This window comes from Pempheris klunzingeri, chromosome 10, assembly GCF_042242105.1.
Source record: "Pempheris klunzingeri isolate RE-2024b chromosome 10, fPemKlu1.hap1, whole genome shotgun sequence".
Classification (NCBI taxonomy): domain Eukaryota; kingdom Metazoa; phylum Chordata; class Actinopteri; order Acropomatiformes; family Pempheridae; genus Pempheris; species Pempheris klunzingeri.
The window spans coordinates 25,805,801-25,818,098 of record NC_092021.1 but is presented as its reverse complement, the minus strand read 5'-3'; the positions used below and the strand labels follow the sequence as shown (position 1 = coordinate 25,818,098).

Here is a 12,298-nt window from a genome sequence, read left to right as displayed (position 1 = left end):
ACGAGTGTGCTGTGCTGTTGCCTCAGATGTGTTTTCCCATTTTTTACAGTAAAAATCACCGAGATGAGATGAGCGCAGCAAGAAATGTGTCTGAGCCATTTATACTGAAATATAAACAGTATTAATAATAATAACTCTATTTATACAGCACCTTCCATATATAAATGCAGCTAAACAGATAAAATAGATTAAATCAAAAGAAAAGAAATTCAGTAACATGGGGATTAAAGATGAAAGACATAAGATGAGTAATAAAATAAATGTCAAATGAATTAAAAGTCTTGAGTTACGTCTTAAAACTGCTAGCAGAAGTTTTTTGGACAGTGTGACACACTTATCAACCTTCAGTAAAAGGTAATATTATCACAGCAATAGGATTATAATCAGTAACACAAAGTTAACTGGTTCAAATATTTGCAGAACTAAGTTCTAAGTCTGTGCTAACGTTGTGAATAATATTTCGTAGGTTAGAGACTTTGCCCCTGAACTAGACCCAAGTGCCATTAAAAGTTAGATCAAGTAGGCGCAAAAGTCCCTGTGGAGAAAAGAAGTTATTTCCTCAGTCTGATCAGAACGTCCCTTCTTCTCTCTGCAGCGTCCTGCAAATTAGGACAGTGGTGAAAGCTGTGTAAACTTTCATGAGGACGACTGGGGACATTGAAATGTGAGCACATCAGGGAGAGAGGGTAAACAAAGCAGGAAATGAGAGGAAACACGCTGCCAATATATTGTGGGAGTAGAGAAGAAAAAGCACCCCAGGCTCCGATAGAGGCTCCTGATGCCATATGTTGCACTCTGCAGAGGACTTTGGAGGCAAAGTCGAAAAATAAATAATTCCTTTCTCACTTTACAGCCTCTCACTGCTCTTCTCTTGCTCTGTCCCCTCGTGTCCTTCCGCCACGCACCTCTCTAACTTTTGTCTTTTCTCTCCCTCTCTGCAGATCACACCTCGGTCGGAGGACTTGGGGACAGTTTCTACGAGTACCTGCTGAAGGCATGGCTGATGTCGGACAAGACCGACACAGAAGCCCGCAAGACCTACGACGATGCCATCGAGGTGCAGAGCAATCAGAAATATGCCCGAATGTGTTGTACGGTTATTGACTGAGATAAAACCATCACAGTAAAGGCAAACTCTTAATTTGGTGACATTTCACTCTGGTCTGATCACCTGAGATCAACAGGAAGAGTTAAGATGTGTGACATGACAAAGGACCTGCAGCAGCTGTGAGCAAGAAAAGTAACAGCAGTACCTGTAATTGTCTCCAGCTTTGCCTCTTTGACTGAAGGTGCTCTGATCATTATAGACTCGATCGTGTCTATAAAGGCTGATCAGAGTGACGACAGGGAGGCGGCTGTGAGGAGGTGAGCCGACGATTGTTTTTGGCCTCAGAGGTTAACGCTAGAGGGTTTAAGCATAGTGATGGAGGTCTGGTCCGCTAACGTCGGAGGATTTGACTGGAGAAAACTCACTGAAAGCAGCCAAAAAAGAGAGATGGAGGTCCTTCCACAGTTAAATATAATAAATAGATGATGCTGCTTTAAATAAAAGGCTTCAAATGGACCTCGTGATCGATGATCGGCCCCAAAAGTCCCTGATCAGAGCACTGAGCTCACGTCCTCCTCTCCCTGCTTCCCAAAGTGCAGCTTCACAAAAGAGAGACGTCCTTTTGTTGTTGTTGTTTTCAAATAAAGTGAGAGTGAATCTGGCAGGAAGCAGACGTTAGTGGTCCGAGGCTGATGAAGGTGTCTGTCAGTCATTACGGGTGTCAGAGCGAGCACAACAGATGCTGCGGAGCCGAGGCTGAAGGATGTGGATGGACTTTAAATCCTGCACTCCTCACCACTGTGCTCTGTTTCCTCCTCTTTGACCCTCTTACTCTTCACGTCGATCGACACAACTTCACATCAATAATGCATTCACACACACACATGCACACACACTTAATATTCCACTGTGGTAAAATGGATGCTGCATCTTCCCTCTTTTCTGACTTCATGTCTTTAAATGTCCACATTCTCACCCAAACACACACATTTCACACTTCCTCATGCACCTTTTCATTCACCACCTGCATACAAATACACTCGCTCACCCACATCTGCATGTAATGGTCCATTTGTAACCTCTGTCCTCACACACGCGCTCTCCTTCCCGTCCTCCAGGCCATCGAACGCCATCTGATCCGCAAATCCAACGGCGGCCTGACGTTCATCGGTGAGTGGAAGAACGGCCACCTGGAGAGGAAGATGGGCCACCTGGCCTGCTTCGCCGGCGGCATGTTTGCGCTGGGCGCTGACGGCTCGCCCGACGACAAAGCCGGACACTACCTGCAGCTGGGAGCGGAGATCGCTCACACCTGCCACGAGTCCTACGACAGGACAGGTGAGGAGGGGAGAAGAGAGAATAAACACACACACACACACACACACACGTAGCTATAGGATAAATAAAACTGGTGTGACAGCAGAGAGCAAAAACACCCAGGAGAGATCTGTGGAGTTCACTACCTAAAGGAAATAATTCACTGTATCTGTCGAAGCCTTTAGAGTCTGGCCGATCGATCGGTCACGTTTTTATCAGCAGGTATTATATTTTCATTTGCTAGAAGCGTGAAGGCGTCTGTTCTCAAGGAGACTCAGAGCACCTGCTCCACAGGTTTGTGGTGAGGATCCATAGTTGTCAGTCAAGTGTGTGTGTGTGTGTGTGTGTGCGTGCGTGCGTGTGCGTCAGAAATCGTGAGGAGGTTGCTCTGAGGAAGAGGAGAGGTTGCCATAGCAACAAATGAAGACGAGAGAGAGAGAGAGAGAAGGAGGACTTTCTGGGTGGGTGGCAGGGAGTTTGATAGCAACGGTCAGGCTGTCTGAAGTCGGCCTGTTAGTTCTTAATGAGCAGTCATTCACGACCTCGAGAGTGTGTGTGTGTCTGTGTGTCTGTGTGTGTGTGTCTGTGTGTGTGTGTCTGTGTGTGTGTGTGTGTGTCTGTGTGTGTCTGTGTGTGTGTGTGTGTGTGTGTGTGTGTGTGTGTGTGTGTGTCTGTGTGTGTGTGTGTGTGTCTGTGTGTGTCTGTGTGTGTGTGTGTGTGTGTGTGTGTGTGTGTGTGTGTGTGTGTGTGTCTGTGTGTCTGTGTGTGTGTGTGTGTGTCTGTGTGTGTGTGTGTCAGTGTGTGTGTGTGTGTGTGTTTTAGTCCTCTCACAGACAGACCTGTCAACGCCTCTTCAGCTTTCCAGTAATTTTCCACATTTGGACTCTTAATGCCACGTTTAATTGGAAGAAAACAGTAAAAAGATGAAAACATGTTAAGAAAGATGAATTAATTTAAAAAAAAAGATAAAAACATGTAAAATCGATGAGGTCTGGACACACACACACACACACACACACACACACACACACACACACACACACACACACACACACACACACACACACACACTGACCTTTAATCTCCAGCAGCTGAAGCATAAAAACAAATAAAAGATGTTTACCTCCTCTCTCTCTCCTTTACCCTCCTTACTCTCCTCCTTTGTCTGTCCAATCACTCATATTTACTCCCCCTTTTCCATCTGTCCTTCCATCCTTCCTCCCCCTTTCTTCTCTTTTCCCCCATGTTTCTATTTAATTTTCGTCATCTTTAATCCCCTCCTCTCCTCGCTTCCCTTTTCTTCTTCATTTCCCTCTTTTCTGCATCACCTCCTCTCCCTCCTCTCCCTCCTCCCCTCCATCCCTCTTCATTTCTCCTCCTCAAAGTGTTGAAGCTCGGCCCAGAGGCCTTCAAGTTCGACAGCGGCCTGGAGGCGGTGGCGGTCCGGCAGAATGAGAAGTACTACATCCTGCGGCCGGAGGTCATCGAGACCTACTGGTACATGTGGAGGTTCACCCACGATCCCAAATATCGGCAGTGGGGCTGGGAGGCGGCACAGGTAAATGACGTGTGAATCATCATTGTAACAGCAGTAAATAAAACATGTTGGCTGTGAGCAGCTTCTGCAGACCTCCACGCTGCTTCGTACTAAACCTGAATCTGGTAAGACGTCTGTTGGAAATGATTTACGGCACAAAACAAGCTCAGTGTGAGACCCGGTTCTCCCAAACTAAACTCAGCTAAAGCTTTCAGAGACGGTCACGACACGAGGAAGTGTGATGGAGATTCACTCCAGGAATCATCAGAGAAACAAAGAGGGGTCACAGGTAGGAAACTTCAGAGGGCTTTATTGGAAATGTAGTCAAATAATGGTGAGAAATCAACCAGAAATTAAGCTAGAAATGAATTATGTGTTTTAATAAATGAATAAAACCTTTTGATGAACAAAGAAATGAATTCCACCGAGGTGAAAGGGGCTTTATCAAGTGACGGTTTGAATAAAAGTCTTCTATTAGTCGTTTTTATATCTCTAACCGTGTTAAAGAAGAAGATCACTGAAGATCATGAAGTGACAGAAGTTGATCAGCAGCAGAATAAATATTTGAATGAACTCCTGAGAACCTCACTTCATTATGTTTTATTGTTTCTTGAATAGTCACCTGGCTCCTGAACTCGTTTTCTTCAAAAGAAATGAAGACGTTTCCTCTATAAACTACTGCAGAAAAGGCACATAATGCTTGTTAATATAATAATAATATAATAATAATAATATTAATAATAATAATAAACCATGGTTGTAGTCACCGTGACTTTGAGGTTGTGGGCTGCCGCTTTGAAGCTTCCAGTTTGGCAGTTTGGGCGTCACCAGCTCCAAACAGAAGTCTGATTGGATGGAAGTCAATGAGGAAACCATTTATGAGCTCAGTGAACATTTTCCTGATGAGTTTGTGGTCTCAGTCGCTAGTTTACAGTCTTCTTCAATCACAGCAGGGGTTTTAGGGTGGGAGTCGTACTTTGTGGCTCCAAAAAACCAAGATGGTGACGGCCATGAAGCCAAACGTGAGGCTTCCCCACACCGATGTGTACGTCCACTTCTTATATACACACTATGCTTTAGACATGACCTACCTCTGAATGATCCCAAGCTAGCTCCGACCCGAAGCACCAGCACCCCTCTTCCTGGTGTATCTTCCTCTAAATGGACCCTAATAAACTAAATGAACATCCAATCAGACTCCTGTTTGGAGCCAGTGGCGTCGCCCCCTGCTGGACATTAGAGAGAATGCTCTTCTTTTATGGTTTATTTTTGCAGCTCTCCAAGCACGTTCTCCAGTCTTTACCACCTTTATCTATTAAAAACAAACCAAAAAACCCTGCAAAATCCTGAGAAGGTCAGTGTGTAATTACCCGTCTTCATTTGTCTCTCTGCTAAAAGCATCCCACAGCTGTTTTCATGCCACGTCCCCCGTGGCTGTGACAGCATGTGGCAGCAGTTGTTTTAAGCCTCATTTGAGCTTGTGAAACCAGAGTGGTGACGCTCCAGACATAAATACAAAGGGAGTTAAAGCGTCTCTCGGCCTCTTGTTTTGCCTCTTCAGATTTATGTACCATTCAATCACGCCGACTGTGTCAGTGTTAAAGGGGTGGAGGTACTCGACCCCACAGTAACGCACATAAAACATACTTCCCGTCATAATCTCACTCGCGGATTGGCTGATGTAGCCGTAGGTGGATGTGAGACCTTGTGAAGTCTTTCAGGTGTTATTAGTTATTTATTCCTCCTCTTTGTGTATTGATATGAAAGGATGTCTGTAAGGAGAATAGAAATGAGTCGTCTCTATCCGTCTCGCTCTCCTGCTCACACTCCCTCTGACTGAGGATTAAAGAGCTCGTCTTCTGCGCAGACGTCCGTGTGCCTTCTCCGTCTTAATCTCAGCCGGCCTGCTCGTCATCTTTTCTCTCCCTTTCTCTCTTCTGCCAATCTTCTTGTCGCCTTTCTTCCCTCCATGTTTAAGCAGTGGAACTACTTTCCTTTGTTTTTCTGAGTGGGAGTAAGTGTGAACACGCTCATGCTAATGCACAGGAAAGAGTGTGTTTGATGTGTGATGGAGTTTGAGTGGCACTAAGGATGCTGCTGCAGGGCTCATCTTTGCCTCTTGCATTATTTACTAATGTAACATGTAGTGTGTGCGTGTGTATTCATACTCTGATCTATTTAATTATGCTATAAGCTCTATTGTGTGTCCGCTTTTCACATTGATTTGAAGAAGTGAAGTTTTTAAAGCAGCATTTTAAATGGAAGAAAAAGACTAAATGGGGTTTCAGTTTAATCAAAATACAACTGAACGGGAAAAAAAACACTTTTTCTTCCTGCAAATTAATGTTTTTGTCATAAATGATGAGGTTCTTTCTAATTTATTTTTTGTTTTTATTCAGTGTGTGTGTTCACAGTAACATCATTGCGATCCTGAATCCTCCAAAAATCTCTGGTTGTCGTGTAATTTTATTATAAATTGAAATTATTTCCAGTTCAGAACCAGAATACTGTCCCAACTCCACACCACAGTACACAGTATGTTCTTTATACTTTTACTTTATTACTATTCCTTTAGGCTGTGTTCTTGTTTGTGCAGTTAGTGTAAAGAATTAACATTAAATTAAGATTTATTTATTGAATATTATCCTTAACATTGTATTAACAGGACGATACATGCACCACTTGACGTCTGACATGAATTCCATCGTCACATTAAAGAAAAATGGTTTTCAAATATTTGATATATAATATTTTTGGTTTTCTGAGGTGGTTCTGAGCTGGTTTACCACCATCCACACTTTATTTATTTATTATTTTCCAGCTCCTCCACACCATGTCCCTTCCATTCAGGGGAAATAGTGTCCGTCAACACCAGAATCAGTAGATGCAGTAGATGTCTTTGTTATTCCAGTGTGAACACACGACGCACTCACGACCTGCCTGGAATCAGTATTTAGTATGGATTTGGGCCATCTTAGATGCTCCACTCTCTGCTGCTGCTTCTTCTTCTCTGTCTTTTGCATTTTTTCCATCTCTTACATTTTCTCCTTTCATTCCTTCTCTCTCTCTTTCTTTCTCTCATGTACAGTAACTTCCTCATGCAGCACCTCAGGCTCTCTCCATGTTCACTCGATGCTCTGCGTCCTGTTTTCTTCTTCCTCTGTCGCTGTCTTTATCTCCCACGCACACACACACACCTGCAGCTCCCCCTATATGTTACCTCAAAGCCTCAGACCCTCACACACACACACACACACACACACACACACACACACACACACACACACACACACTCCTTCTGTACCTCTGCTGCATTCATCTGGTACACCGAACCTGTCACTGTTTGTCAAGTTTTGTCTGCTCACAGCAGCCATTAACACTAGAGGCGTGTGTGTATCAGTGTGTGTGTGTGTGTATCAGTGTGTGTGTGTGTGTGTGTGTGTGTGTGTGTCAGTGTGTGTGTGAAGGTGAAGCCCAGCTGCTGTAATGTGAAATGTGTCCTCACTTAGCAGCTGCAGACACAGTCCTCCTCCTCCTCCTTCTCCGCCAGGTAGACTTTTTATCAGATAATTTATTTAGCACAGATGGTCTGTGTGTGTGTGTGTGTGTGTGTGTGTGTGTGTGTGTGTGTGTGTGTGTGTGTGTGTGTCTGTGTGTGTGTGTGTGTGTGTGTGTGTCTGTGTGTGTGTGTGTGTGTTTTCTACATTTATGGCTGCAGTTACAAATATACTGGCTGTACTGTAACCCAGTGAGAGGATCTGAAGTTCCCAGACTGTCGAGTGTTTGTTCCAGTGCCAGTGTGACTTGTGTTTAAATGAATCTGTTAAGCACCCAGACATAATGAAGGATATAGTCTGCTTGGTGTGTGTGTGTGTGTGTGTGTGTGTGTGTGTGTGTGTGCGCTGTGGGACACTGCAGTGTGGATCCAAAAGGGCAAGCGCACGTCGGGCCAAGCAGCCCATTAATAAGAAGAATTACAGTTCAAACTTCTTGTGACGGAAATCTGCTGACATCAAAAACGGGCTCTCGAGGACGAGATGGAGAGCCAACATGTGTGTATGCATGTGTGTGTGTGTGAGACTGAAAGACAAGGACATAGATAATGCTTTCAATTACTTGGGTTAATAGTGAAAGTCGATAAGGTGTGAGCAGGAGTGTAATGCAGCCAGACTTTTTATGGAGTCACCAATTTCACTGTAACGAGTCCTCATTGTAAATCAATAGAGCACACAGGTAAAGGCGGACTGTCGCTATCACCAGCTGGACCATTGCTGCATTTTTAAGGAGGTATTGCCAACATCTGTGTGTGTGTGTGTGTCTGTGCAGCAGCTGCTTACAAACTGGACCAAAACAGCCCCCGACTCCCGTTCTGATCTGCTGCTGTTGTTATTGGAATGAATAAGCAGGAGTGCAGAGTCTGTTTTAAAGTCTCAATCAACTGGTTTTGATGATAGAAATTTTAAAGTATCAATACTTTCAGTTTCTCTGAATCATCAGCAGGACAGTTTGATTCATTAAAGTAGAAATCTGTTATTTGTAATGCTGTGGTGCTGATGGTGGTTTGATATTAAGTGGAAACTGACAGAAATGAAGAAAAGAATCAATATTTTTGCTGATAGACTGTCTGGTGTTATTTATTGTTGACGTAGATGTTAAATTGTGTTTGTACCAACTCTTCCTTTGCCGTCACTGCAGCGTTAGTACAGTTTCCTGCTGTTTACTGTGGATGTTTCTGTGCGTCGGACAGTTTTAAAGGCCCAGGCTGTGCTGTTATCTGACCGACTGTCCCTCGTGCTCGTCGTCTTTGTTGAAACATTGACGTCACACGTCATGTTTGGAGGACTGGAGATAAACCAGAGTGAACGGACAGACACAGGAAAGTTGTCCTGAAAGAGACGGGGCTTAAAGAGAATCCAGACCACATCTGATGTCCAGTCACATCCAGCCTCAGTTCACACAGACTCAGAATCCATGTTTAAGGTTGTTTCTTCAATCACAGACAACAAGTAAGAAGAAATGAGAACAAGCTGCTCTCACTCACTGGAAATCTGTAGACGGTGTGAAGATTAGATTTTGAAAATGACCCCGAGGAGATCGCCGCAGGCTCTGCCTCTCGCCGGTGAAAACTTGTATTAGTGAGTCCGTCGCCGCTCCATCATACACAGACTACCGTGAATCAAACGAGTGTGTTTCCTCGCTGTGAAGCGGCTTCGTGCAGACGAGAGACGAAAGGCAGACGTTGGAGGATAAAATGTAAATGCAGGATGAGACTCTTGTGCTAATCTTCTTTTCCTCCCGTCTTCAGCGGCTGATGTTTTTTGTGTGCGTCTCTCCAGGACTCGCTCTAATCTGTCAAAAGCTAAGAAATTAATTATAGAGTGCTTTTGAAAGCTTATTAAAATTGTGCTCTCCTTCTCACCCACCTTCTTTCTTTGCCCTTCCTCCTCTCCTTACTCTATCTTTCCCTTTTCTTTGTAACGTCCCCTTTTGTCTTGTGTTTCTGTCTCCTAACCTCCCTCCCTCTCCCCTGTTCCTCCCTTCCCTCTCTCCTCATCTCCCCCAGGCCATCGACAAGTACTGCAGGGTGAGCGGAGGTTTCTCTGGGGTGAAGGACGTCTACTCGTCCAACCCGACCTACGACGACGTGCAGCAGAGCTTCTTCCTGGCCGAGACGCTCAAGTAAGCCGACGCTAAAAGTCCGATTAGTTGTTCTGACCGAGGAGCCACGAGCACGTTTGGTCACTAGTTAATCATCTGGGATCGTTTGGCAGGCGGCTGATTGAAAGCAAGCACGTAATTACAACAATTAATTGCTCATATTTTTTTAGAATAAATGAGCAGTTTTCCACACTTAGTGTTTAAGAGATGGTGATTTTTAACTGAAGCCCCATTGATTACTGCAGGCACAGCTCAGCCCCTGTTAGTGAGGGTGTTTGATGGGTCATAACTTGATGTTAAAATACATTATGAGAATTAAAAGGAAACACATTTCATCCAAAGACCTTCGGCTTCCTTCTAATGGAAGAACCACTGTTAGATGCCCCAACTTTTATCTTCTTTCAGCAAAGAATTCAGTCAATAATTGGCTTTATTTCATGTTTAGAAATGATCCGCTGTCAAAAAAAGGCCCAAAAAATGGCTGTTGATCGGTCACTGTTGACAAATACATCACGTTTCCTTTGACTGTTTTATAATTTAAGACACCCTGCGGTTCACCAGTTAAATAGACACTAAGAGCAGACACACAGAGAGAGTGATTACAGAATGTAGATACTTTGAATTACCATTACTGAGAGAAACTCAGGCCAAAAGTAGTGATGTAAAAGCATTTTAGGGAAGAACAATACAGATCCAGACCGGCGTCATGCCTCCCCATCACACTGTGTATGTAGGTCATTTTTATTTAGCCGACTACCTACACAGGGCTGTGTTTACCTACAGGACGGCACACTGTTAAAGGAACTCCTCAGAGACATCATAAAGCCTTTTTCATGCTCAGATGGTCCAACGAGGACGATTATGGTCCTGTGAAAACTCACATTTCTCTTTAAATGTGAGGCCTCCAAGAATTAAATGAAGCTTATAAAGGGGGGAGTGGGAAGTTAATCTTCATTCTTGGTTCATTTGGTATTATTCAGTAATCATAAAGTCGGTCACCTGATCACAGAAACCCTCATTTCCTTACAGTTGTTCCACAATCCAGCTGTCAGTACCCCCCCCACACACACTGGCACCTGTTGTTGTCTCCTCCCACGTATATTTCTTGCCACTAAGTCCTTTAAAGATGATTAATGCCTCTGTGGTTCATCATGGTCTTCCTCACAGCTGATGGATGAAGGCAGACTGTGACCCGGGGGGAAAGGGTGCAGCCTGATGCGGCTCTCTGAGTCCCCCTGCTGGCGGCTCTGCGATGGTTATCTCCCCCTGACAACACTGAGCTGACCGGATGTCAGTCAAAGCTCATCAGAAAGCTGAGCTGTGTTTGCAGGAAGCTCTTTATCCAACCTCAGTTTTTACCTGAAGTGTGTCTGAAACCAGCATCCAGTAAAACGTGTGTGTGTGTAGAAGCGTCGAAGTCGCTAAAGGTCACCGCCACGCCGGCCGCTGCGTTTCTGAGAAGATGACATTTGAATGCCTCGCTGTTACGCAGCCTCTGGTCTTTGTTTGTTCTCGGTCTGTGTACCTGCTGGCTGCCAGCCAATCACATGGAGGCGACACAGCAGCTCTGCGTCAAACAGCCTCCTGATTGGCTGCCAGTCACACACACACACACACACACACAAAGATGTAGCACCCAGCGCCTCCATTACACATTTGATTTAGATTTATTCAAATGTTAATTAGGTTTCATAAAGAATCACAAACCAAGTAAGCAGCTCTAAACCTTTGAGTCCACCTCACAGGTCGACTTCAGCTGGAAAAGATGAAAGTGCAGATCCAGACGGCAGGAAGGTGAGGCCGCTGTGATGAGATGCAAGGTTGCTATGGCAACGGGCAAACAGGCCGTAAACCGCGCGTCTGACCGCGATGAGAGACGGCGGTGGTCAGAGAATAAAGCCTCAGAGCTGTCCCTGTTTTCTTTCACACTTGGAATAAGCTCTGCTGAAGCTTTCAGGCGGGAAAATGTGGCAGAAGTCCGTCGACTCTACTCGGACTAATGACTGCCGACCACTCGGGAGAGGAGGAGAGTCCTGTACTCGGACCTGTGTTTCTCTGTGAGCAGTCAGAGGCTGCTCTACCTCCCAGAGTCTGAGCGAGGAAATAAAGATTTAAGAAATAAACAAACATCACAGAAACAATGAACAGCATCTGCTAACATTCAGGATTTTGAGTGTGCTGCACCTTTAAACGGACTCTATCTGCTTTACTCAAACAAACCTGTAGGCAGTGATGTTATTCACTTGTTTCTTCTTCTTCTTCACCCTTCTCACCCCATCCTCCTCCCTCCCCCCCCCCCCAGGTATCTGTACCTGTTGTTCTCCAGCGACGACCTGATGCCGCTGGAGAGTTGGGTCTTCAACACGGAGGCTCACCCCCTCCCTGTCCTCCACCTGGGCAACATCACCCTGCCCGGCAGCGAGCCGGCTCAGCGGTAGACAGACGGGCCCCGTTCTTCGCCGCAGCACCAGGGGGCGCCACCCGTCCGCCCTCCCGCCTGCCCAAAAAAAAAACCCACCCGCCAACACTGGACAAACTTCCATTCAGCTCCACAGACTCTCAACTGCTTTTGGACTGCAGACATGAGCCGGAGGAGGCAGAGAGAGCGCCTCCCACGCTGAGGGGACTCGCTCCAGTCTCCCTCTCTTCTTCTACGTTTTACTCTCTCTGTCCGTCTCTCTGTCTTCTCTGCTTTAATCGGACAGACGGTGGGTTTGCTGCTCGGCCTCACGACTGGC

The 12,298-nt window shown here is 45.3% G+C and overlaps 1 protein-coding gene across 1 annotated transcript in view; it reads left to right on the top strand.

Moving 5' to 3' along the window:
* Positions 1–12,057, top strand: part of man1a2 (mannosidase, alpha, class 1A, member 2) — a 122,755-nt gene extending 110,698 nt beyond the window's left edge. Inside the window, exons 9-13 of the mRNA XM_070837910.1 lie at positions 942–1,057; positions 2,167–2,386; positions 3,751–3,923; positions 9,466–9,581; positions 11,863–12,057. Coding sequence (XP_070694011.1) covers positions 942–1,057; positions 2,167–2,386; positions 3,751–3,923; positions 9,466–9,581; positions 11,863–11,998 — 761 coding nt within the window. The 3' untranslated portion in view covers positions 11,999–12,057. The remainder of the gene's footprint in view (positions 1–941; positions 1,058–2,166; positions 2,387–3,750; positions 3,924–9,465; positions 9,582–11,862) is intronic.
* The last annotated feature ends 241 nt before the right edge of the window (positions 12,058–12,298 follow it).